This window comes from Nomascus leucogenys, chromosome 1a, assembly GCF_006542625.1.
Source record: "Nomascus leucogenys isolate Asia chromosome 1a, Asia_NLE_v1, whole genome shotgun sequence".
In the NCBI taxonomy this organism is placed as follows: Eukaryota; Metazoa; Chordata; class Mammalia; order Primates; family Hylobatidae; genus Nomascus; species Nomascus leucogenys.
The window spans coordinates 64,327,248-64,353,157 of record NC_044381.1 but is presented as its reverse complement, the minus strand read 5'-3'; the positions used below and the strand labels follow the sequence as shown (position 1 = coordinate 64,353,157).

Genomic DNA, 25,910 nt, shown 5'->3' with positions numbered 1-25,910 from the left:
ATTTTATTTTCAACTTATCTAAGTGAGAAGATAGGCCCAGTTGAGAGCCAGCAGCCAAATCTGTCTAATTTAGGTTGGTTTAAAGAAAAGAAAAAAACTCTCATAACTTCATGGTATGCAGATGGAAGCTAGCATCTTCATAGGGGCCGAAAACTTTTAAGTTATTATTTCCCAACCATTTCCCTACCCTTGTCCCAAGTAACTAGAGACTGGGGTAATGAGAGTTTGTTTAATCAAAATTGCTTAGCCTCCAGATATATCTAAGAAGTCAATTCACATTTTCTTGTTCGATTTGGATATTTTTCTGAATGCTAGACAGTGTCCAGATTTTAGCAGAAGCTACAAAAGAATTACTTTGATCTATAGCTCTAAAAGCTGCCATTTTATTAAGAGCTACAACAGAGGGCATTTGGTACATTCACTTATTCTCTATGCATGAGCTCATGACTAGCTTTCTTAGTCTCTGGGGTAGTAAACTTTTTTCAAAAAGAGTTTTGTGAAATGAAAGAATCTCTAATTATTACACACAAATAGGATTTTCATCATCATTTCTAAGGATATGTAGAAACATGAGCCAAGTCTTGTAGGAACTGAGAAACTAACAAATTTGCCTTATTATATCTAATGCATAATCAAATGCTGAATATTTAGATGTCTGGTTAGCCCTTTATTTCACATGTGGACTGAGATGAACATCAGTTGATCCTTAACTTTCAAGAATAAATAAATAAAGTTGCATTTAAAAAGCTAAAGGCGAAGATCTTTGGGATTTGTGTTTGGGGGTCACACAAATCAACTCATGTGCAGAACTTGGAGGCATAATTGGACAATTGGAACAATGACAGACAAGGTACCTTGTCCATGTAGTCTGTGACCTATGAACACTTTCTACTCCAGCAGTGGCAGATCTTGGCAGTTAAGAGCACGGGTTCCCATGAGCTCTGGAGTTTAATCTTGGCTGACCACTTGTGAGCTCTACAATCTCAGGTAAGTTATTCAACCTCTTAGCTTCTTCAACCAGCAAATGAGGACAGTGATACCTACCTCACAGAATTATTTTAAGAATTAAATGAGACACTATCTGTGATTTTTCTCAGCCCAGTTCCTGGAACATCATCAATGCTCAAGAAACGATAATGCTCATTACTGTTATCATCATGGCACCTGTCCTTCTTTTCTTCTATTTGTTCTCACCCAACCATGTGATATAAGAATGAAACAAACTGTGAAACAGTGGGAACAGCAGAAACTGTGCCCTTGTCGTTCCTGCTCCCAATGGCCAAGGGTCTGAGGCTCAAGACCAGAGGAGGCCAAACTATATTTCTAGTCTAAATTCTAATGTTGGTGTCATTTCAGAGAAGGTCTATGTTTGTTTGGTTTAATATGAACAGATTAATAAAAAATACTTTTCCTTTGCGTAAATATTTAATGGCAAATATATGGTATTCAAGGGTGCCTTAAGGGTAAATTTTAACCAAGACTCCCTTTAAAAGCGATCTGCCACTCAGTTTAAACAGATTTTTTTTTTCATTGCATTTAACATAAAATTATCAGCAAAATGAGGGAAAAGGAAACCATCGTTCATCATGTGGTTTACCTCTTTAACACATTTCCGCAGTGTTGATGAGGGAGCAGCTATATTTAGAGTGAGCTGAGCCCACACACAGATTATGGCGCAGACCAACATTTACCTGATGTTGGCTCATTAGCAGGTGTGGGTGGAAGTTCACTAGGTGTAAAAGGACCCTGGGTACAGGAGAAGGCAATGTCTCCCCTCTGGGGCTGCCCTTTCTGAGCCCCAGACACCTCAGTGGGAGAAAGCAGCATCTTCTCACTGAAATGCTCCACATAAGCAAGGCAACCACAGAATTTGTTGTCCAAAAGGGATACTTTAGAGCTGCACTGTCTGACAGTCTGCAGCCACACGTGGCTATTTAAGTTAATTAAAATGGGATAAAATGAAAACTTCAGTTCCTCAGTTACACTGGCCACATTTCCAGGGTTTGACAGGCACATGAGGCTAATGACTACCATAGTGGACAGAGCAGAAGTGGAACATTTCCAGTATCATGGGAAGTTCTCGCAGGTGACACCGCGCCAGCAAGAGAGAAGGGTGCTCATAAGGCGGGCTGCCTGGACACCAGGTGTGAACTGGAACCACACCCTAGGTAAACTGGGAATGTATGGCCACTCTATTCTTATGAAAGATATCTCATTTGGGCCTGAAATAAAGGGTATTTAAGAAACTAACACATTTCCCAAAGCACACAGCAACTGCAAGTCCACGGCATCAGCAGGCATGTAACGCCAGGAGGAAAGACGCTGTACGTGGAGTTTTTGGTGTCTGAGGTCAAGTGCTGTTCAACAGAATTTCCTGCAATGATGCAAATGCTCTGTAATCCACCCTGTCCAAGCACTTGAAATGTGGCTACTGTGCTTGAGGAAATAAACTTTTCATTTTATTCATTAATTAGACACCTGCAGCCAGTGGCTATCAAACTGGACGACATGGCTTTAACAGGTGAACTGCATACTGGAGAGGAGAAATTAGGATTGTTCTCACCAGGGTAATGTGGGTCAGGAGCGCTGTAGGATGCTGTATTAGGAAGTACAGAACAGTATTAGAGAAAAGCAAAATGGCCCCACGGCTTTGGTAACAAAACGGCACCCTACCTCTTTATTAGTGGAGGCTTCCGCGGGGTCACTGGGGTGAAGAGATGTGCTTGATGACTCTGCACCCAAGGGTGAGGAGCTGCCAGGAGACGGAGACTAGAACACAGCAAGAGGAAACGCAGTGAGAACTTGAGAGACTCGGCAGACACTTGGCTGGGGGAAAGGGGCCGGGAGAGAGAAGCAAAGCAGAACACAACTGAACAGACACTGCAGTGGGGAGAAAACCTCTTAAAAAGGAGCTGCCAACTGTACATAAAACACTTGTGGTTTTCAAGCTTTCTTTTTCAAGTCCTGCCGTGCTTTCAAAGGAGCTTTCATAGCTATGGGCCGTTTTTTCCCTTAGGCCAAATGTTGAAAGAAAATACAGAAAAGGTTGAATATCAAAAATCCTAAATGAATTGAGCTAAGGATATTAAACAAACATGTTTAAAACATTTTTTTCTTACGGACGAAGCCAAATATTTAGGGTACCGAATGTCTTATAAAATTGCCTGCCCCAAATGATCCACATGAAACAGTAAAAAAACACATTTTTAAAGAAGTAGCTGGGCCTGATTTTGATGGCTAGAAACCATACCACCTGTATTTTCCTAGTCAATTCAGATTTCAAATGTTTTGTCTGATTTAGTCTACAGGCTATTGAAAATTCAGAGAAATTTCAGCATTTTAACATCCAAACACTACCTTGGATGCTCTTAGAACAGTTCAAAAATCCTTTGTCAAACGGTGTATCGGAAAATAAGGCTTAGAAAAATAGGCTCAGGGAGAATGACCTGGTTGGGTGTGGTATTGCCTGGGCTGATGGGACCCCAGCTCCCTCTGCAGGCAGGCCCTGCTAGACGTGAATAGGAAGCTCCCAGGTCGGTGTACACAGAAGGTGCTCCATAAATATCTTCTGAATGGATGGGCAAATAAAACAAGCAAGCACAGGGATGGGACTGATACAGGCCCGGAAAACACTCCCCAGCCTATAGCCAAACATTATTGTGTGCTCCTGAAATCTTGGGAGATGAAAGGCATCTTCAGGTGAGCCACAGAGATACTTAAGAATTCCACAGCGATGGTCCTCTGAGAGGAAGGCTGCGCTGCTTCACAGTCTGTTGGCAATGTTTGACAAAAGGCATAAAACACAGAGAAAAACCAAACAGAGGTGTATTCTCTCAGAAAGCGTGGGGATGCGTGGGGAGGTAAGACCTGGGCAAAGGAAGCAAAATAACCCTAGTGCTTGCTTGAACCCATGTCTGATTTCTTGGGACCAGCCCCCTTGGGGGAAGCTGAGGCACAGAGACATCAGTAAAATATCTTCATGGAAAGGGATAATGTTTCACACAGCAATGGTGCTGGTGTTGGGGCTGGGGGGGCACGCTGATAGACAAGGGGGAGGTTGGTGAGCACTGTGTGAAACAAACAAAAAAATTAAATCTTTTCCAAAAGGTCTGAATTATGGAAAATATAGGTGGCCACAAATGAACAGAAAGATAATGCAGTGAAATTCATTTTAATTCAGATGAAGAAGTTGTATGATCCCAGCCTAATGTTATGAGACTTGAATTTGTTTCTTGTGATCCCATACACCTGATTCTAGGCAGGGAGATCAGGACAACGAACGAACCCCTTAAATATTCACATGCAGACATCAGACACTCGGTGGGGAAGCCAAGAGGGCAGGCCCAGGGTAACAGCTGGCATAAAGAACCCCATGCCCGGGGTGGAGCCAAGATGGCCGAATAGGAACAGCTCCGGTCTACAGCAACCAGCGTGAGCGACACAGAAGACGGGTGATTTCTGCATTTCCATTTGAGGTACCGGGTTCATCTCACTAGGGAGTGCCAAACAGTGGGTGCAGGACAGTCGGTGCAGTGCACTGTATGCAAGCTGAAGCAGGGCGAGGCATTGCCTCACTCCGGAAGCGCAAGGGGTCAGGAAGTTCCCTTTCCTAGTCAAAGAAAGGGGTGACAGACGGCACCTGGAAAATAGGATCAGTCCCACCCTAATACTGCGCTTTTCCAACGGGCTTGGAAAACGGCACACCAGGAGATTGTGTCCCGCACCTGGCTCGCAGGGTCCTACGCCCACGGAGTCTCGCTGATTGCTAGCACAGCAGTCTGAGATCAAACTGCAAGGCGGCAGCGAGGCTAGGGGAGGGGTGCCCGCCATTGCCCAGGCTTGCTTAGGTAAACAAAGCAGCCAGGAAGCTCGAACTGGGTGGAGCCCACCACAGCTCAAGGAGGCCTGCCTGCCTCTGTAGGCTCCACCTCTGGGGGCAGGGCACAGACAAACAAAAAGTCAGCAGGAACCTCTGCAGACTTAAATGTCCCTGTCTGACAGCTTTGAAGAGAGTAGTGGTTCTCCCAGCACGCAGCTGGAGATCTGAGAACGGGCAGACTGCCTCCTAAAGTGGGTCCCTGACCCCTGAGCAGCCTAACAGGGAGGCATCCCCCAGTAGGGACAGACTGACCCCTCACTCGGCCAGGTACTCCTCTGAGACAAAACTTCCAGAGGAACTATCAGACAGCTGAATTTGCGGTCTCACGAAAATCCGCTGTTCTGCAGCCACCGCTGCTGACACCCAGCCAAACAGGGTCTGGAGTGGACCTCTAGTAAACTCCAACAGACCTGCAACTGAGGGTCCTGTCTGGTAGAAGGAAAACTAACACACAGAAAGGACATCCACACCAAAAACCCATCTGTACATCACCATCATCAAAGACCAAAAGTAGATAACACCACAAAGATAGGGAAAACACAGAGCAGAAAAACTGGAAACTAAAAAGCAGAGCACCTCTCCTCCTCCAAAGGAACACAACTCCTCACCAGCAACGGAACAAAGCTGGACGGAGAATGACTTTGACAAGTTGAGAGAAGAAGGCTTAAGACAAACTACTCCGAGCTACGGGAGGAAATTCAAAACAATGGCAAAGAAGTTAAAAGCTTTGAAAAAAAATTAGAAGAATGGATAACTAGAATAACCAATGCAGAGAAGGGCTTAAAGGAGCTGATGGAGCTGAAAGCCAAGTTTCGAGAACTACGTGAAGATTGAAGAAGCTGCAGTAGCCGATGCGATCAACTGGAAGAAAGGGTATCAGTGATGGAAGATGAAATGAATGAAATGAAGCGAGAAGGGAAGTTTAGAGAAAAAAAAAGAATAAAAAGAAACGAACAAAGCGTCCAAGAAATATGGGACTATGTGAAAAGACCAAACCTACGTCTGATTGGTGTACCTGAAAGTGACGGGGAGAATGGGACCAAGTTGGAAAACACTCTGCAAGATATTATCCAGGAGAACTTCCCCAATCTAGCAGGGCAGGCCAACATTCAGATTCAGGAAATACAGAGAACGCCACAAAGATACTCCTCGAGAAGAGCAACTCCAAGACACATAATTGTCAGATTCAACAAAGTTGAAATGAAGGAAAAAATGTTAAGGGCAGCCAGAGAGACAGGTCGGGTTACCCACAAAGGGAAGCCCATCAGACTAACAGCTGATCTCTCGGCAGAAACTCTACAAGCCAGAAAAGAGTGGGGGCCAATATTCAACATTCTTAAAGAAAAGAATTTTCAACCCAGAATTTCATATCCAGCCAAACTAAGCTTCATAAGTGAAGGAGAAATACAATCCTTTACAGACAAGCAAATGCTGAGAGATTCTGTCACCACCAGGCCTGCCCTAAAAGAGCTCCTGAAGGAAGCACTAAACATGGAAAGGAACAACCGGTACCAGCCACTGCAAAATCATGCCAAATTGTAAAGACCATCGAGGCTAGGAAGAAACTGCATCAACTAACGAGCAAAATAACCAACTAACATCATAATGACAGGATCAAATTCACACATAACAATATTAACTTCAAAGGTAAATGGGCTAAATGCTCCAATTAAAAGACACAGACTGGCAAATTGGATAAGGAGTCAAGACCCATCAGTGTGCTGTATTCAGGAAACCCATCTCATGTGCAGAGACACACATAGACTCAAAATAAAGGGATGGAGGAAGATCTATCAAGCAAATGGAAAACAAAAAAAGGCAGGAGTTGCAATCCTAGTTTCTGATAAAACAGACTTTAAACCAACAAAGATCAAAAGAGACAAAGAAGGCCATTACATAATGGTAAAGGGATCAATTCAACAAGAAGACCTAACTATCCTAAATATATATGCACCCAACACAGGAGCACCCAGATTCATAAACCAAGTCCTGAGTGACCTACAAAGGGACTTAAACTCCCACACAATAATAATGGGAGAGTTTAACACCCCACTGTCAACATTAGACAGATCAACGAGACAAAAAGTCAACAAGGATATCCAAGAATTGAACTCAGCTCTGCACAAAGTGGACCTAATAGACATCTACAGAACTCTCCACTCCAAATCAACAGAATATACATTTTTTTCAGCACCACACCACACCTATTCCAAAATTGACCACACAGTTGGAAGTAAAGCTCTCCTCAGCAAATGTAAAAGAACAGAAATTATAACAAACTGTCTCTCAGACCACAGTGCAATCAAACTAGAACTCAGGATTAAGAAACTTACTCAAAACCGCTCAACTACATGGAAACTGAACAACCTGCTCCTGAATGACTACTGGGTACATAACGAAATGAAGGCAGAAATAAAGATGTTCTTTGAAACCAACGAGAGCAAAGATACAACATACCAGAATCTCTGGGACACATTCAAAGCAGTGTGTAGAGGGAAATTTATAGCACTAAATGCCCACAAGAGAAAGCAGGAAAGATCCAAAATTAACACCCTAACATCACAATTAAAAGAACTAGAAAAGCAAGAGCAAACACATTCAAAAGCTAGCAGAAGGCTAGAAATAACTAAAATCAGAGCAGAACTGAAGGAAATAGAGACACAAAAAACCCTTCAAAAAATTAATGAATCCAGGAGCTGGTTTTTTGAAAAGATCAACAAAATTGATAGACCACTAGCAAGACTAATAAAGAAGAAAAGAGAGAAGAATCAAATAGATGCAATAAAAAATGAAAAAGGGGATATCACCACCAATCCCACAGAAATACAATCTACCATCAGAGAATACTACAAACACCTCTACGCAAATAAACTAGAAAATCTAGAAGAAATGGATAAATTCCTTGACAAATACACCCTCCCAAGACTAAACCAGGAAGAAGTTGAATCTCTGAATAGACCAATAAGAGGCTCTGAAATTGTGGCAATAATCAATAGCTTACCAACCAAAAAGAGTCCAGGACCTGATGGATTCACAGCCGAATTCTACCAGAGGTACAAGGAGGAACTGGTACCATTCCTTCTGAAACTATTCCAATTGATAGAAAAAGAGGAAATCCTCCCTAACACATTTTATGAGGCCAGCATCGTCCTGATACCAAAGCCTGGCAGAGACACAACCAAAAAAGAGAATTTCAGACCGATATCCTAGATGAACATTGATGCAAAAATCCTCAATAAAATACTGGCAAACCGAATCCAGCAGCACATCAAAAAGCTTATCCACCATGATCAAGTGGGCTTCATCCCTGGGATGCAAGGCTGGTTCAACATACGCAAATCAATAAACGTAATCCAGCATATAAACAGAACCAAAGACAAAAAACACATGATTATCTCAATAGATGCAGAAAAGGCCTTTCACAAAATTCAACAACCCTTCATGCTAAAAACTCTCAATAAATTAGGTATTGATGGGACATATCCCAAAATAATAGGAGCTATCTATGACAAACCCACAGCCAATATCATACGGAATGAGCAAAAATTGGAAGCATTCCCTTTGAAAACTGGCAAAAGACAGGGATGCCCTCTCTCACCACTCCTATTCAACATAGTGCTGGAAGTTCTGGCCAGGGCAATCAGGCAGGAGAAGGAAATAAAGGGTATTCAATTAGGAAAAGAGGAAGTCAAATTGTCCCTGTTTGCAGATGACATGATTGTATATCTAGAAAACCCCACTGTCTCAGCCCAAAATCTCCTTAAGCTGATTAGCAACTTCAGCAAAGTCTCAGGATACAAAATCAATGTACAAAAATCACAAGCATTCTTGTACATCAATCACAAACAGAGAGCCAAATCATGAGTGAACTCCCATTCACAATTGCTTCAAAGAGAATAAAATACCTAGGAATCCAACTTACAAGGGATGTGGAGGACCTCTTCAAGGAGGACTACAAACCACTGCTCAATGAAATAAAAGAGGATACAAACAAATGGAAGAACATTCCATGCTCATGGGTTGGAAGAATCAATATCATGAAAATGGCCATACTGCCCAAGGTAATTTATAGATTCAATGCCATTCCCATCAAGCTACCAATGACTTTCTTCACAGAATTGGAAAAAACTACTTTAAAGTTCATATGGAACCAAAAAAGAGCCGGCATTGCCAAGTCAATCCTAAGCCAAAAGAACAAAGCTGGAGGCATCACACTACCTGACTTCAAACTATACTACAAGGCTACAGTAAACAAAACAGCATGGTACTGGTAGCACAACAGAGACATAGATCAATGGAACAGAACAGAGCCCTCAGAAATAATGCCGCATATCTACAACCATCTGATCTTTGACAAACCTGACAAAAACAAGCAATGGGGAAAGGATTCCCTATTTAATAAATGGTGCTGGGAAAACTGGCTAGCCATATGTAGAAAGCTGAAACTGGATCCCTTCCTTACACCTTATACAAAAATTAATTCAAGACGGATTAAAGACTTACATGTTAGACCTAAAACCATAAAAACCCTAGAAGAAAGCCTAGGCAATACCATTCAGGACATAGGCGTGGGCAAGGAGTTCATGTCTAAAACACCAAAAGCAATGGCAACAAAAGCCAAAATTGACAAATGGGATCTAATTAAACTAAAGAGCTTCTGCATAGCAAAAGAGACTACCATCTCAGTGAACAGGCAACCTGCAGAATGGGAGAAAATTTTTGCAATCTACTCATCTGACAAAGGGCTAATATCCAGAATCTACAATGAACACAAACAAATTTGCAAGAAAAAAACAAACAACCCCATCAAAAAGTGGGCAGAGGACATGAACAGACACTTCTCAAAAGAAGACATTTATGCAGCCAAAAAACACATGAAAAAATGCTCATCATCACTGGCCATCAGAGAAATGCAAATCAAAACCACAATGAGATACCATCTCACACCAGTTAGAATGGCCATCATTAAAAAGTCAGGAAACAACAGGTGCTGGAGAGGACGTGGAGAAATAGGATCACTTTTACACTGTTGGTGAGACTGTAAACTAGTTCAACCATTGTGGAAGTCAGTGTGGCGATTCCTCAGGGATCTAGAACTAGAAATACCATTTGACCCAGCCATCCCATTACTGGGTATATACCCAAAGGACTATAAATCACGCTGCTATAAAGACACATGCACACATATGTTTATTGTGGCACTATTCACAATAGCAAAGACTTGGAACCAACCCAAATGGCCAACAGCAATAGACTGGATTAAGAAAATGTGGCACATATACACCATGGAATACTATGCAGCCATAAAAAATGGTGAGTTCATGTCCTTTGTTTTTTTTTTTTTTTTTTTTTTGAGACGGAGTCTTGCTCTGTCGCCCAGGCTGGAGTGCGGTGGGGCAATCTTGGCTCACCTCAAGCTCCGCCTCCCGGGTTCATGCCATTCTCCTGCCTCAGCCTCTCCAAGTAGCTGGGACTGCAGGCGCCTGTCACCATGCCCGGCTAATTTTTTTTTGTATTTTTAGTAGAGACGGGGTTTCATCATGGTCTCGATCTCCTGACCTCGTGATCTGCCCGCCTCGGCCTCCCAAAGTGCTGGGATTAGAAGCGTGAGCCACCGCGCCCGGCCGAGTTCATGTCCTTTGTAGGGACATGGATGAAACTGGAAACCATCATTCTCAGTAAACTATTGCAATTACAAAAAACCAAACCCCGCATGTTGTCACTCATAGGTGGGAATTGAACAATGAGAACTCATGGACACAGGAAGGGGAACATCACACTCCGCGGACTGTTGTGGGGTGGGGGAGGGGGGAGGGACAGCATTAGGAGATATACCTAATGCTAAATGACGAGTTAATGGGTACAGCAAACCAACATGGCACATGTATACATATGTAACAAACCTGCACATTGTGCACATGTACCCTAAAACCTAAAGTATAATTTAAAAAAAAAGAACCCCAGACCCCACAGCCCCTGGCTGCAATAAAGTAGCCCCACATGCCTTCAAGAAGAAACACACACAACTTTTATTTGGCACCAAAGAGAGCTGGTGGGTACTTGCTGATTTAGCTCTCTGGCTGACTCCAAATTAATGTAGTAAAGTCTTCATGAGAATTTAATGCCTTTAAATTTCCCCAGTTTTTCAAATCTGAAGAGCTTCTTCGGATATATATGATTCTATTTTTTCCCCCAAGTAATTTTCTGTCACAAAGATTTTAAGGGTCTGGCCCCCGGGGAACCTGGTGCAGCTGGATTTTCTAATTGCATGGTTTGAGGGCTGTATCACACCTTCATTAAAAACAATCCTCCAGAGAGTCTCACATTTCCTATTTCTCAATTGCTCTAAATCTTCTAAAAATAAATTATTTACAACATTATGGGGACCTGATGATCTTAGGATGATGTAAGAAGACAGGTTATACAGACAGAGAGCAGGGGCATGAAGAGGGAGCCCAGACCCCACAGTAAAGTGAGGTGACTGCTGCTGAGTACCCACATGGAACAGGGGGAGGAGGCAAAAATGAGCCTGCAGTGGGCACTGCCCTTGCAGAGGCTCTGGTTGGACCCACACCAACCTCATCAGGGACTGCTTCCCTGCAGACCCTGGGTGCTCTTGCCTTTGGCACGTGCTTGAGCTCATTCGAGTTTCCTCCTATTTGCATGTGCAATTAATGACCTCCACCTAGAAAGTTTACCCTCATTCTTTCCTATATTCAATGTTCAGCTCAAAAGCACTCATCTTGCTGAAGCTTCCGCAGACCCTATTCACAGTACATTCCTTTTTTCCACAGCCACGTGCCATGCTGTTCACGTTATGCCCCTTCTCCCCCAAGAGCTCTCAGGTGGTAGGGACCTTGTCTTGTTCATGTTCATCCTCCAACTGCCTCGCCTTGGGTCTTGTAAACAGTAGGCACTCAGTAAATGTTTACTGAATAAATGGCTTCAGTTTATTCAGCTTTACAATGTTTTCCAGCTTGCATAGGAAGCAGATATGTTACAGATGCACCCAATGCTTTCTTCGTTTTTCAGTGGTCAATGGTAGGCCCTTTTCTGATACAGCATCCCTCTAGTGTTGTATGTAGAATATTCAATATGCGCTTTTTTTAAACTAAAAAACTTTTTTTTTTTTTTTTTTTGGAGAGACAGGGTCTCGCTATGTTGCCCAGGCAGGTCTCGAACTCCTGGGCTCAAGCAATCCTCCTGCCTCGGCCTCCAAAAACACTGGGGTTACAGGTGTGAGCCACTGTGGCTGGCCTCAATTTGCATTTTGAATTAGAGAAATGGTCTTTGCCTTTGATGACTGTCACCTGGGCTCCAAGGACACTCTTTTGATGCAGAAAGCTGTCCCCAGATGAGAGAGGACCCTGTCTAATGGAAGCCTCAAAATCATCACACCATCGCCTAAATGTCAAGGGTGGACAAACAGCTTCAAAACAGACATGGCCCCGTGAAGCCTAAACAATGGTGCTGGTGTTTAACTCATCTCAAATGTCTGCTTTACAAGACCTTTGTCCATTACGTCCAACTTCCACCTTGATATACTCTTAAAAATGGAGGAAAAAAACAGAAATTACATAATACTGTTAACTTTCAAAGAATACATTGAAGGCAAAATTAGGCAATGAAATATGATAGAAAAGGTAAAATTATTGTCACATATATCTCTGTCTGGAGACTCAACACCTTCTGGGCTACTGGATGGATATCCAATTTTAAGCAAATGAGACCATTTGCTTGTGAGGGTGGGATGCAAATGCAGGGTCAGGAGTTCACAAAGGTAAGCGCGGAACCCAGACGTCTATCTAGGACACAGTGCGCAGAGATGACTCACCAACAACTCCCTGTTCTACATAATTACAAGGTCTCCTTAAGCTAACAACTCATCTTCTGCAGAAAATGTTCTAGCAGATTCTCTACAGCTACCATCTAAGTTTTACCACCACAGCTTTGGGATTCCACAAAGCAAAGCTTTCAGCCTCAAGACCAGGTTCCTGAATCCCAAACAAGAAATGTATCATCCTGTCCATCGGCAATGGAGCCAGAGGTGGGTAAAGGATACGAAAGTATCCCAAGGCAAAGCTGATCATTTTAATTCTTTTTTTTTTTTTTTTTTGAGACAGTTTCGTTGTTTTTGCCCAGGCTGGAGTGGAGTGCAGTGGCGCAATCTCGGCTCACTGCAACCTCTGCCTCCTGGGTTCAAGGGATTCTCCTGCTTCAGCCTCCCAAGTAGCTGGGACTACAGGTGCATACCACCACGCCCAGCTGATTTTTGTATTTTTGATAGAGATGGGGTTTCATCGTGTTGGCTAGGCTAGTCTCAAACTCCTGACCTCAAGTCATCTGCCCACCTTGGCCTCCCAAAGTGCTGGGATTACAGGCGTGAACCACTGCCCCCGGCCTCATTTTAATTCTGACTGAACATCTCTTAGAGGCAAAGACAGCACTTTTCGTGGTAGCGGGGAGACATACAAATAGCTCCTGGAACTTTCAGGCTGTTTGAAGGGAAGAGAAGCACCACCACAAGTTATTATTTATTTGTTCCTTCGACAGACATCTCAGTGCCTATCTGTGTTCCTAACACTGGGCCACGTAACAAAGAGGAAGGAGACCTGTTTTCAGAGAATGGGAGGAGGCAGATATGAAAAGGCAGGTCCCCAGCAGGTGGCCAGGATGTTGTTCTGTACAGTGGGGACACAGAGGGAGTGGTCAGCTCTGCAGGAGGGGAGGGGTGTGCATCAGACAATGCTTCATGGGGAGGTGGTGCTTCAGCTGAACCCTGAACACCATGTGGTCTTCACATAGTATGGGACAGGAAAGCAGAGGAAGATACTGGAAACACAGGCAGGGAGGAGGAACAGCACAGCTCTGGCAGGTGAGAAATGAGGCTGCAGAGCCAGGCTGGGACTAGTGGCTGGAGCCCCATGGAAGATAGCACAGGGTGTTACCAACAGCCAGAGCTCAGCTCCTACTCTCTGCCCCAGGTGCAGATATTTTTTTCTTTTTTTTTTTTCTTTTTTATGAGTCACTGGCCTGCTCCCCTCATTGAAGAAGCCTAATACAGGCATTCAGGACTATTTCCTGAGTTGAACCAAAAGATCTAAAGGAGTGAGAGGATTGAGTTACCACTCTTGCCCCTTGGAGATCTGCAGAAAGAAACTTTTACAATTAGGAAAAGTGGAGAGGATGATAATAAGAATTCCCCAAAGCTGGAGGTAAAGGGTTCCTGCCTCCTTCCAAATATATGATGAACAATGTTCTATTCTAGAAAGGCCTGAGGACTGAGGCAGGATCTCAGAGAGCAGGGCCATGATGTGGAGAGGAATTCAAGGATCCTGAAAGAGTTTTGGAGAAATTCTAGTCAAGAGACACACACAAAGTGAGTTCTGTGCGGGCCATTCATTCAACATTGAAATGCTGACAGTGTCCAAATAAACCCAGATCCCTGCCTCCCCCCAAAAATGCCTGGTCTTTCAGGGTAGACAAACCTATAGGTTACAAATACAGGGTGACTTCTGTAAACAGTGGTCACTGTCTCAGTCACTGCAGGAAAACAAAAGTTTTAATGTCACAAAAAGTCACAAATGAGCTGACTACTTGTAATGTGCCAAGTTTGAATGTGTTCCCTAGAATTCTTGTGTTAGAAACTTGGTCCCCAGTGCAGCAGTGTTGAGAGGTAGAACTTTTGGGAGGTGACTGGGTCATGAGAGCTCTACCCTCATGAATGGATTGATGCATTCAAGGATTGATGGATTAATGGGTTATTGAGGGAGTGGGTTAGTTATCGTGAGAGTGGAGCTGTTATACAAGTCAGTGTGGCTGTCCCTCGTGAACCCCCTGGACATGTGATGTCTGGCACTGCGGATTCCCCACCACCAAGAAAACCCTTACCAGATGCGGCCCCTCCAACTTGGACTTCCCAGCCTCCAGAACTAAAACAGACTAAGACACAACATTAGTGCCTACCTGAACAGTCCTCCACCCCAAACACTAGCATCTATTTATCTGGTCCACATCTTTGTCAACTGGTCTTCTGTTGACTGTTGGGACCATCTGGCATTACAAGGCAAAAACAAAACAAAAACAAATAATAGCAAATAAAGTGCAGAGGTGCAAATATTGCAAAAATAAATAGATGGATAGCAGAACTGCATAAAGTTGAAGAGGGCAAAGTTGGAGTCTTTCTCAAAACAGCTGCTGACTGGAGAAACCAGCAGGGTTGCACTGGTTAGTGAAGGAGTGACGAATGGAAAGAGTGGTAACATTAGATGTGCTTCCAAAGAAAATGACTGGAATATCAAAAAATTAAGAAAGGCCCTTAGGAAAACTGAGTCAGTCCTTAAATATTTTTACTGAAATGTTTCTCTTTATGATTGAGATAACTCTTTCTGAACATGCTGCAAAAGTCACATGTGATTTGAAGGTTATTTTGTGTGATTCAGTGACTTTTTTTGAAAAAAATTATAACTAAGATCAATACTACATCATATAAAATCAGTACTACTTCTCTGTTCTAAGAATTCGTGTACAGTTGGAACTATAACCTGGATGTTGATAGTTAAAGGGCAAACTAAGGTTATATTTATATTTTTTAGTACTGCTTTCAAGATAAAGTTCTAACTGAATCACTTCTTACCCATACTTTGAGAATGCTGGTCATCATTTCAAATGAATGAATGTTCAGCGGCTTTTTGAAGGTACACATATGCAAGGATTCCTTAGAGCACCTCCACTCCAGTGGCTGAAGTGTAGCATGATGGCTGCCAAGATGGACAACGGGTGGAGAGGCCACCTACACTGGCTGGGCCAGAAACTCTTCTAGTGGAAGAGACACAGAATCATGTCCTATCACAGTGCTTGGGACTCCAAAGGCTCTGGAATAAAGCTTGTTAATAAGCAACTGCAGGAAAGTCTCAGGATACAAAATCAATGTGCAAAAATCACAAGCATTCGTGTACACCAATCACAGACAAACAGAGAGCCAAATCATGAGTGAACTCCCATTCACAATTGCTTCAAAGAGAATAAAATACCTAGGAATCCAACTTACAAGGGATGTGAAAGACCTCCTCAACGAGAACTACAAACCACTGCTCAATGAAATAAAAGAGGATACAAACAAATGGAAGAACATTCCATGCTCATGGGCTGGAAGAATCAATATCGTGAAAATGGCCATACTGCCCAAGGTAATTTATAGATTCAATGCCATCCCCATCAAGGTACCAATGACTTTCTTCACAGAATTGGAAAAAACTACTTTAAAGTTCATATGGAACCAAAAAAGAGCCCGCATTGCCAAGATAATCCTAAGCCAAAAGGACAAAGCTGGAGGCATCATGCCACCGGACTTCAAACTATACTACAAGGCTACAGTAACCAAAACAGCATGGTACTGGTACCAAAACAGAGATATAGACCAATGGAACAGAACGGAGCCCTCAGAAATAATGCTGCATATCTACAACTATCTGATCTTTGACAAACCTGACAAAAACAAACAATGGGGAAAGGATTCCCTATTTAATAAATGGTGCTGGGAAAACAGGCTAGCCATATGTAGAAAGCTGAAACTGGATCCCTTCCTTACACCTTATACAAAAATTAATTCAAGATGGATTAAAGACTTACATGTTAGACTTAAAACCATAAAAACCATAGAAGAAAACCTAGGCAATACCATTCAGGACACAGGCATGGGCAAGAACTTCATGTCTAAAACACCAAAAGCAATGGCAACAAAAGCCAAAATTGACAAATGGGATCTAATTAAACTAAAGAGCTTCTGCACAGCAAAAGAAACTACCATCAGAGGGAACAGGCAACCTACAGAATGGGAGAAAATTTTTGCAACCTACTCATCTGACAAAGGGCTAATATCCAGAATCTACAATGAACTCAAACAAATTTACAAGAAAAAAACAAACTCTATCAAAAAGTAGGTGAAGGATATGAACAGACACTTCTCAAAAGAAGACATTTATGCAGCCAAAAGACACATGAAAAAATGCTCATCATCACTGGCCATCAGAGAAATGCAAATCAAAACCACAATGAGATACCATCTCACACCAGTTAGAATGGCCATCACTAAAAAGTCAGGAAACGACAGGTGCTGGAGAGGATGTGGAGAAATAGGAACACTTTTACACTGTTGGTGGGACTGTAAACTAGTTCAACCATTGTGGAAGTCAGTGTGGCGATTCCTCAAGGATCTAGAACTAGAAATACCATTTGACCCAGCCATCCCATTACTGGGTATATACCCAAAGGATTATAAAGCATGCTGCTATAAAGACACATGCACACATATGTTTATTGTGGCACCATTCACAATAGCAAAGACTTGGAACCAACCCAAATGTCCATCAATGATAGAATGGATTAAGAAAATGTGGCACATATACACCATGGAATACTATGCAGCCATAAAAAATGATGAGTTCATGTCCTTTGTAGGGACATGGATGAAGCTGGAAACCATCATTCTCAGCAAACTATTGCAAGGACAAAAAACCAAACACCGCATGTTCTCACTCATAGGTGGCAATTGAACAGTGAGAACACTTGGACACAGGAAGGAGAACATCACACACTGGGGCCTGTCATGGGGTGGGGGGAGGGTGGAGGGATAGCATTAGGAGATATACCTAATGTAAATGATGAGTTAATGGGTGCGGCACACCAACATGGCGCATGTATACATACATAACAAACCTTCACATTGTGCACATGTACCCTAGAACTTAAAGTATAATTAAAAAAAATTAAATAAAATCAATCCACTCCTAAGACAATGGGTTTAGTCCTCAAAGCCATCATTATCTGCTTTCCTATATTAGGCTCCATTTTGAAAAGCATAGTGTGATTCCAGGGAACACAGTTACATACATGGTTACATTTCATTTCTCCCCTGAAATTTTTTCTTTTTTTTTTTGAGATAGAGTCTTGCTTTGTTGCCCAGGCTGGAGTGCAGTGGTGCGATCTCAGTTCACTGCAACCTCCGCCTCCCGGCTTCAAGTGATTCTCCTGCCTCAGCCTCCTAAGTAGCTGGGATTAAAGGCATCCACCACCACACCCAGCCAATTTTTGTATTTTTAGTAGAAATGGGGTTTCATCATGTTGGCCAGGCTGGTCTCGAACTCCTGACCTCAAGTGATCCAACTGCCTCAGCCTCCCAAACTGCTGGGGTTACAGGCATGAGCCACTGCTGTGCCCAGCCCCTTGAAATGTTTTTAATTTTTTATTGTGGCTGAACAAGGTAACTTATGTTTCAGGATAGGGAGGTTATTAAATGCTTAAGCCCCAGCATCTGGCAGATCAGAGTCTGGCTACCACTCATGGCTCTGAGCCTGGGCAGGTCATCCATCCTCTTTGATACTTCCTGAGAAATGGGGAAACAGCTAGCACCCACCTCCCGGGTTGCCATAAGGATTAACTGGTGATAATGCACACTAGTGGTACGTTTAGTGCCTGGGCACCGGCAAAGCATTCAAGTCTTTTTATGATCTGAACAGTTAGAAAAGTTATTTCAGCCCTCTGGGAGAGTGCTCACAAGGAAAACAAATGCCCACGGGGTTGTTTTCTTCATCTCCTTTCCTTCCTTATTAAAATTTTATTCACGGGTAGAATTGAAAAGCAAAAAGGCTCTATAAAATCATACCAAGATTCTACATTAATTCATAAGCTCCAACACTCTTAATGGTCTATTGGTAAGAACAGCTCATTACTGGCTAAGGCTGGGGGGTATATACAACTGCTGTGTGCAACTTCTGGCATGTCCACTATCTCCCGACCAAGACAGCATTTCCAAATATGAGTTGAGGGTGATGGTATTATAGTGATTGATTTACAAAAGAGAATCAGGGCATACGTATGCCTCTACTGTTAATTTATAGCATAGCTCACACACGACCTTGGTACACTGCTCATGAGGACACCCGGTGAAATACCCCAGCAAGTCCTAGCCAACCTTAATGAGTTCCAACACTTGTTGGCCTCTTTCCTCCAATGAAACTCAGCGACAGAAATTCATGGTAATGAAGGGCAGGAGAACATAATTCTTTAAAAATTACACAGTTTTGCCAAATCCATCTGAGACTCAGTTACTTAGTAATTTCACATATGTAGAACAACACAGAGAACCTGAGAATAAGGTGTTTGGTTTTTATTCTTTAAGTGACTAAGCAGCCAATGTGCTGCATGAGACTACAGCACCGAGAGCTCATGAACTTCTTCACCAGACACCTGTCATTAAGCACCTATTTACTCTCATTTAAAATGCAGGTTTAACAAGCCCTGAACAAGTCATTCCTCAGTTCAAAAATCTTTAGTCATTCTTTTTTGCTTATTGAACACATTCTAGACTCTTTACCTTGGCACTTAAGGCACTCCAAGGGTTGGCCTTAATTCTTTTACTCTTTTTTTCCCTCTTCTACTTCCTATTCTCTTTCTTCAATCCAAACTGAACTACTTTCTGTTCCCAGCATATCACCTGCATTTCTGCTCAGCGTCTTTGTTTATGCTCCTGTGTGAACTCCTCACATACAGGAAGCTCCAGCAGTCCATCCCCATTTCAAATAGTACTTCTTTCATGCAGCCTTCTTAGATTTCTTAAGGGAAAGGAAAGCCCCTCTCACAAGAACTGTCTGCATGCATTGTGTTTGTACCATTCTTAAGGTGCCTCACTGTCTCCCTTCTATTTTATGGAAATATAATGCTACAGGACAGTAATCACATTTTAAGTACAATATTTTAATAAGCACCACGAAGGCAGGATTTATCATTAGCTTTCATGTTTCCTCTCCAAATGCCTCATACAGAGACCCCATAAAATATATAGCAGGAGTTCAACAAATATGTTGAATAAATGGAAGTATGCATAGACACCCATTTTGTATCAGAGGAAAAGGAAGCAAAAAATAGGTTTATATACAGAGTGGGTCTGAACACACGCAGCATTACTTCTCAAGGTCCACTGTCCTCAAATAGCTTTGCACTTACGCTTACTGGTTTATCCAGCTTTATTTCTTTTCTCACACCCATGTACGTTGTTTCCCTCACTGATCCAAGTTGTTTTAGATTAACCTTATTCCACATTAGAATTGTTTTTAAAGATCCCAAATATATGATTAGTTTTTTTTCTTGCCCCAAGATACGTTTGTGCTTCTAAAAATCGAAACTGGTTAAGAAATCCATAATTATTCAGTCTCAGTTTAAACTATATAATCAATGCACATTTGTATTTCTTTAATGTGGTGAAGTAGAAAGTTACCATGGCATTGTAGGGGCATAATTATGTCATTAAAATGATAATAGCCTGGGCTTAATGAATTGTTTTATATACATATTTATAATGGATTCAAGTAATACCAATGAAACATTTTCAGATAACCATCAGCTAAAATATGCTAACCATTTTTGTTCTCTCTTTTCCCATAGGCAAAGCCCTCCTGTTCCCAGCCCCAAGCTGGTTAAACCCATGTTAAATCTATAGGTTGAAGATTTGGATCACTCGAAGCCCAGAACCTTTCGCAGCAGCGATCTGCTCCAACACAGGGTGATGTCATCATCAGAGGCCACACAAATAATGCATTTCTCACCATCAAAAAGCTTCTGAAGCCATGTTCTCAAAGGCAAAAAATAAATAACCAATTAACTACACCAGTGTAAGGGTGAAACAAGTTCTTATCTGATAAAACTGACTTATAAACAGAGGTTATCTCTTCCCCCTCTGAAACAGCCTCACTGTATTTAAGTGAAATGCATTACAATTTGGAAAAATGAGGGAGTCTTTTATTCATTTCCATATTTAAGTCCATCCATTCCTTGATGGTGTTCCCACACTCATTCCCAGACCACTGGCCCTTAGGTCTGTGGGAGAGAAAAACCAAAGCCACTTTTAATTCCTATTAAGAGATGTAGCTAAGAGCACAAGGGGATTTGCTGTAACAGCACATTACCTGCTAAGAACAGTCATAGTGACCATTTACAGAGGGCTTACTATGTGTGCCAGGCACTGTACAAGGGTACATTATACTCATTACCTCACTGACTAGCAAAGCGGTTCCTACTCGCAAGGTGCTAATCTCCATTCATTTTCATTAGCATCACAGAAGCACAAAACACAACACAGAGCATGGAATTGGAGGTACACTGCCCAAAGTGACTCATTTATTAGAATGTGGAGAATCAGAATGCAATGCTGATGGGGAGAAAGCAAGGAGCACAACCCCTTTCCAAGCACCTTTTCTGAGTGGTAGAGCAGCCTTTGCTCTGTCCTTGCCATCTTGGACTTCCAAGCCCCAGGCAAACCTGATTCCACTGCCTCCTGTCTGCGGTAATGTACACTCCCTGTCTCTATTCTTGCTGTACTAACTCCTACCATCAAGGGAAATGCAGTGACCAACTTACAACCTGACAGGATGAGAAGAAGAAAATAAAAAGCCAAACAGCAAATGTGATTTTCAAGCCTTAGGATCCACCTACCTGTCCTTCGTGACACTCAAATCGGTACATCCAAAAGTTCTCCATCTTTCCGGGTGCTGTTTGGGCAGCTGGGCCAGCTCTAGTGCCTCCGCTTGAGAGCTGAGGCTAAGTCCTGACCTCAGTACCGGTGTGAGTTGTTTCCAGTGTTGTTAGATACCCGAGTCAATCATGCAACTGGTAACAGGAGATGTGACCACCTCCCAGGGTGTCCGACCCTCACATTAACCCCTCGCTGCCTGAATGGTCCAGACAGTCATGCGTCACTGCTGGGCATCAGCAGCTGATGTTTCTGAGAAGGGGCTGGCCTATCCCTCCTGGCAGCAGCACCTACTATTTCTGGAGAAAATAAACTCGGCTCTGAATTGCTACCAGAAACTTTCACACACCCCAATCTCTGCTACGTTTATAGAACCTGTGAAAAAGCATCCAGCTCATGTAGAAGGAACGGGTGGGAGTCGGGGGAAAAGAGGCTCTCTCAGGACCTGCATCAGGATGCACCTGGGCATGTGGTGCGAGCCTGGAGGACACTGAGGCCAGCTAGGGGCTGTGCCTCTAGGCACGGGAAGTCTCTTCACCTTTACCGAGGGCCTGAGACAGCCTCACGATGCAGTCTGAATACGGGGTATGGAAGCCAGCGACACCAACACAGAAAAGGGCTGCCTCCAGGGCCAGTATGGTTTGAACCAAACCAACAGATAATCCTACACTGGGCTCAAGAGCTGGACTATATATGCTGGTTCAGACCAGACCAGAGGAAGGTCAAGACAAACATGGCAGAACTAAGCTGGATGGAGGAGCTCTTGGAAACAGAGGTAGCAGTGTAGTTCTGAAGGCAGGAGGCAGATAGACCTCTGCAGAGAGACGCCCCCAGAGCTAATCAGCCTCTCAATGATCTGTGGCAATGGGGAAGGATGTGGATGCATGAAAAGCGCTCATCTGAATAGATGACTTTAGCCTTCTCTCTCATCAAACCCTTTATCGGACATGCTGACAGGTCTCTCTGTGAGCCTACCTGATTGGCTAATGTGCTATGATAGGACCAAAAGGTAGAAAAAAGAGACACAAAGGGCCTGTGAACAATCCACAGCTGGCAAATCCACCCATGCTAATTGACAGTTTGCTGTGCTGTGGAGAAGCTCTGCACGCCAAAGTGGGACACACGGCCACAGAGAGGGTGTCCTCAGGCACTGCCCTCTCTCTACTCATTGTTCTGGCATTTCTGACCACTCTTGTTAGCAGTCTGATTGCACCTACTCTAATCCCAATCAGTGGGATGCAAGTCCCATACCTGTTAGCGACCATTCTAGAAAGCCCTTTCTAAATGGTGAGCACTGCAGGAGGTATCTCTTCCTACTTTACAGCACTGGGCATCTCTCAAAACACTTTTTTCCTTCTATTAATTATTTAAAGAGAGAAAATCTTGGGGTGTTGATTCTCAAGAGTCCAGACTGAATACACCTCACCATTTAACTCTCCCTAGCCCATGGTGCAGCCATTTCCCCCATTATCACTCTTGAAAACTGCACTGGTTTCCATTTATGAACTGCTCAGAACAGGGTGGGTGAAGCTGTTCAGAGTGTTCACCGCTGCTGTGAAAAGCCTGCAACTTTTTCAGTTATTACTCAGAAATGACCAGCACACATAAGACTTAAAATCACTAGTCAGACCCAAATAAAATTGCCAGGCCTTCTGGAAAATTATAGAAAGCATCTACCCGGTGTCCTATTGGCACAAAAGAACTTAGAATTCTTTCTCTGGCTCTGTTTTCATTCATTCTTCCCTTTCATGTTCACTCTGCACCTGAAACCTACTTAATTATTCACCACCACCTTCTCCATGCCTCATCAATAATGGATAACACCTGCGATGGAAAACTCCCCCCAGCAGCGCAAAGGTGGTTGAGATGGAAGCATGAAGAGGAGAATCCACATGCCACACCCAAGGGAGAAACCAAGCACTGAGACGCCAGCCTGTCTCAAGGCCTGCTCTCTCTTGCGCAGCTCCCCCACACCAGCAAGACCCCTTAACTCTGTGCTTCCCGAACTTTTTGCACCATGGCACACAGGGAAATGTTAATATTTGTACAATACACTGGGTCACACAGAGAGGACCTGGAGGCCACAATGAGGCTGCACAAGGGTTGAAGACAACGTGCCCGGTGGCCCAGGTCACTCCCCATCCCCAAAGTCCGGGAGTATCATCAGCACACTGGTTGAAAAGCTCTGCCTTAACTTATGAAAGGGTCTTTACAGCAAATTTTGACAATGGCAGTCCCTTGGGAATGAAGTTAAACTCCTCCTTCTGAGCAGTCCACCATGGACCTGCTCTTTCTTCAGGACAACACCTTCTCTTTTCCATTTCCACAGCTTGCCCTAGTCCCAGCTTTCTCTGACGTGGCCCCCTGCCCCATCTCCGTGCTGGCTCTCACACACCTTCCCTTTTACGCCACTTTGGTTTCATCATCCATCGGTCACTTCGGGATCTGCAAATCTGCCTCCTCTCAGCCAGACAACAAACAAATGCAGCCCAGGAGCTGGGAATGGCTGACAAGGTCAGTAGGAGAGGAAAAGGCCAGCAGCTGCTCTGCCCTAAATTTGAAGCCCAGTAGCTCTTTGCTGGCATGGGACGATGACAGATACCAAACGTGGTAGGCAGACTTCTCAGATGACTCCCAATCATCTCCACCTCCTGGTATTCAGCCTCTTGGGTAATCTCCTCCCTGGGGAGGGAGCATGGCTGAGTGACCTACTCTAAGCAATAAAATACAGCAAAGGTGACAGGATATCACTCTGTGACTGGGTTACAAAAAACCATGACTTCCATCTTGCTATCAGACTCCATGACCTTCTTATCCTGCATACTTTATGAAGCAAGATACCAAGTGTCAGAGAGCCCATGTAGCAGAGAACTGAGGACACCTCCGGCCAACAGTCAATTGGGAACTGTGGCCCTCAGCCCCACTGCCCATGAGAAGCTGAGTCCTGCCCACAAGCATGTGAGCTTGGGATGACTGCAGGCCACCTGACCCCCTGATGGCAGTCTCCAAGAGACCCTAATGGAGAGAAACTGTGAGATAGTCAAGGAGGGTTGTTTTATGCCACTAACTTTTGGGGAAATTTGTTACACAGCAACAGATAATTAAGACACTAAATTAGGATTCAGATGAAAGGCTCAAGAGCAGAGGAGGCTCGAAGGTCTGGCTTGGGGCTTGACAAAGGACTAGCTTAGATTGTACACTCTGCACCAGCAGAGCCTGTGTCTGTGTCAGTCAGAGCCTCTATCTGTCATTGCTGTATCCCTGGGGTCTTGCACAGTGCATGATCCATAGAAGGATCTAAAAATGTTTATTGAATCAGTGCATGATAAATTGTAAGATGCATTTTCAACTTTTGACTAGGACAGTAGTCACAAACTCTCTCTAGTTCACTGGCAAAATAAGGAACAGCATAGCTTTGAGGCCATATTTCTTATTCCTATATGTAGCTGGTGTTCAACGAAACACAAAGGTATCAGCAGAGAAACAGCTATGACAGCTCAGCTTAATCACTTTGCATGGCAGACGGTTGAGAACACATTTATACTGCTGATGCCATTCGCTTGTGTAAGAAGTTCCCCATCCTTTTCTGAGGACTGCCTGGAGAATACACTGGGTTCCATTTCTGCTGTCCTGGCAGCGGGTCCTTTGGTTCTAAGGTTATGCTTCTGAATAAGCTTCTGGGATGTTGACTTAGAGGGTCTGCCAGTCCCATTTTTCTAAACAGTCTGGATCATATAAGAAAACAAAGTTGGTTTTAGAGCTGACACTGGAATATATAATCTTCTGCAGCAGGTAAGGGAAAATCGGAGATAAGGATGCTTGGAGCTTTCTTCCTCTTAACACCACAAATGGAGACAGACTGGGACCAACTATCCTAGAACCACCCTTCTTCCCTTCCCTAAGAATACATCACATTCCAGCCAAGAATCGATCCACTTAGGGAAATAGGGCTCCAACTGAACACATATTAATCCTAAATTCTGTCTACTTGATTTCAGATCCCATTTCAACTTCATCCCTTGCTAACCAGATCCTGGAAAAATTTTGTCCAGCCAGAACTCTGCAAGGTGTAATCAGCAAGAGGAAATCTCTCAGTTCATAATACCTTAACAAGAATCCTTCACAAAAAATAGAATCCTTTGGTAGCAAGATAGTTCTTTTCACTTGCCCTTGTAAGCTTGACAACACAACAGCAAGGTCGATAGGATAAGATGCTGCTAACAAGCCTTAATGAGTTAGCATGTGCACTTGACCTTGGTCAGGAGTCTCCTAGCAACTGTCCAAAAAAAAAAAAAAAAAAAAAACCTTGTCGGTGGCATGATGATTTCAGGGCAGGGAGGGGGTAACATCAAGGAAATCAAGGCCCCACATGAAGCCATGGTGCTCCTACACCCTCATTGCAACATTTTTCTTGGAATTAAAAAAAAAAGTGGATGTAAAAGTACACATGATCAGGGCAAGAGTTCACACCAAGCCCTCACTTCCCAGGATTTTGATAATACCTCC

The 25,910-nt window shown here is 43.3% G+C and overlaps 1 protein-coding gene across 3 annotated transcripts in view; it reads right to left on the bottom strand.

Annotated features, from left to right (window-relative positions):
- APBA1 (amyloid beta precursor protein binding family A member 1) overlaps nucleotides 1-25,910 on the bottom strand; it is a 242,142-nt gene that overhangs the window by 45,700 nt on the left and 170,532 nt on the right. For all 3 annotated transcript variants that reach the window (XM_003267392.3, XM_030810047.1, XM_030810045.1), the window contains one exon: nucleotides 2,674-2,769. In XM_003267392.3, coding sequence (XP_003267440.1) covers nucleotides 2,674-2,769 — 96 coding nt within the window. The remainder of the gene's footprint in view (nucleotides 1-2,673; nucleotides 2,770-25,910) is intronic.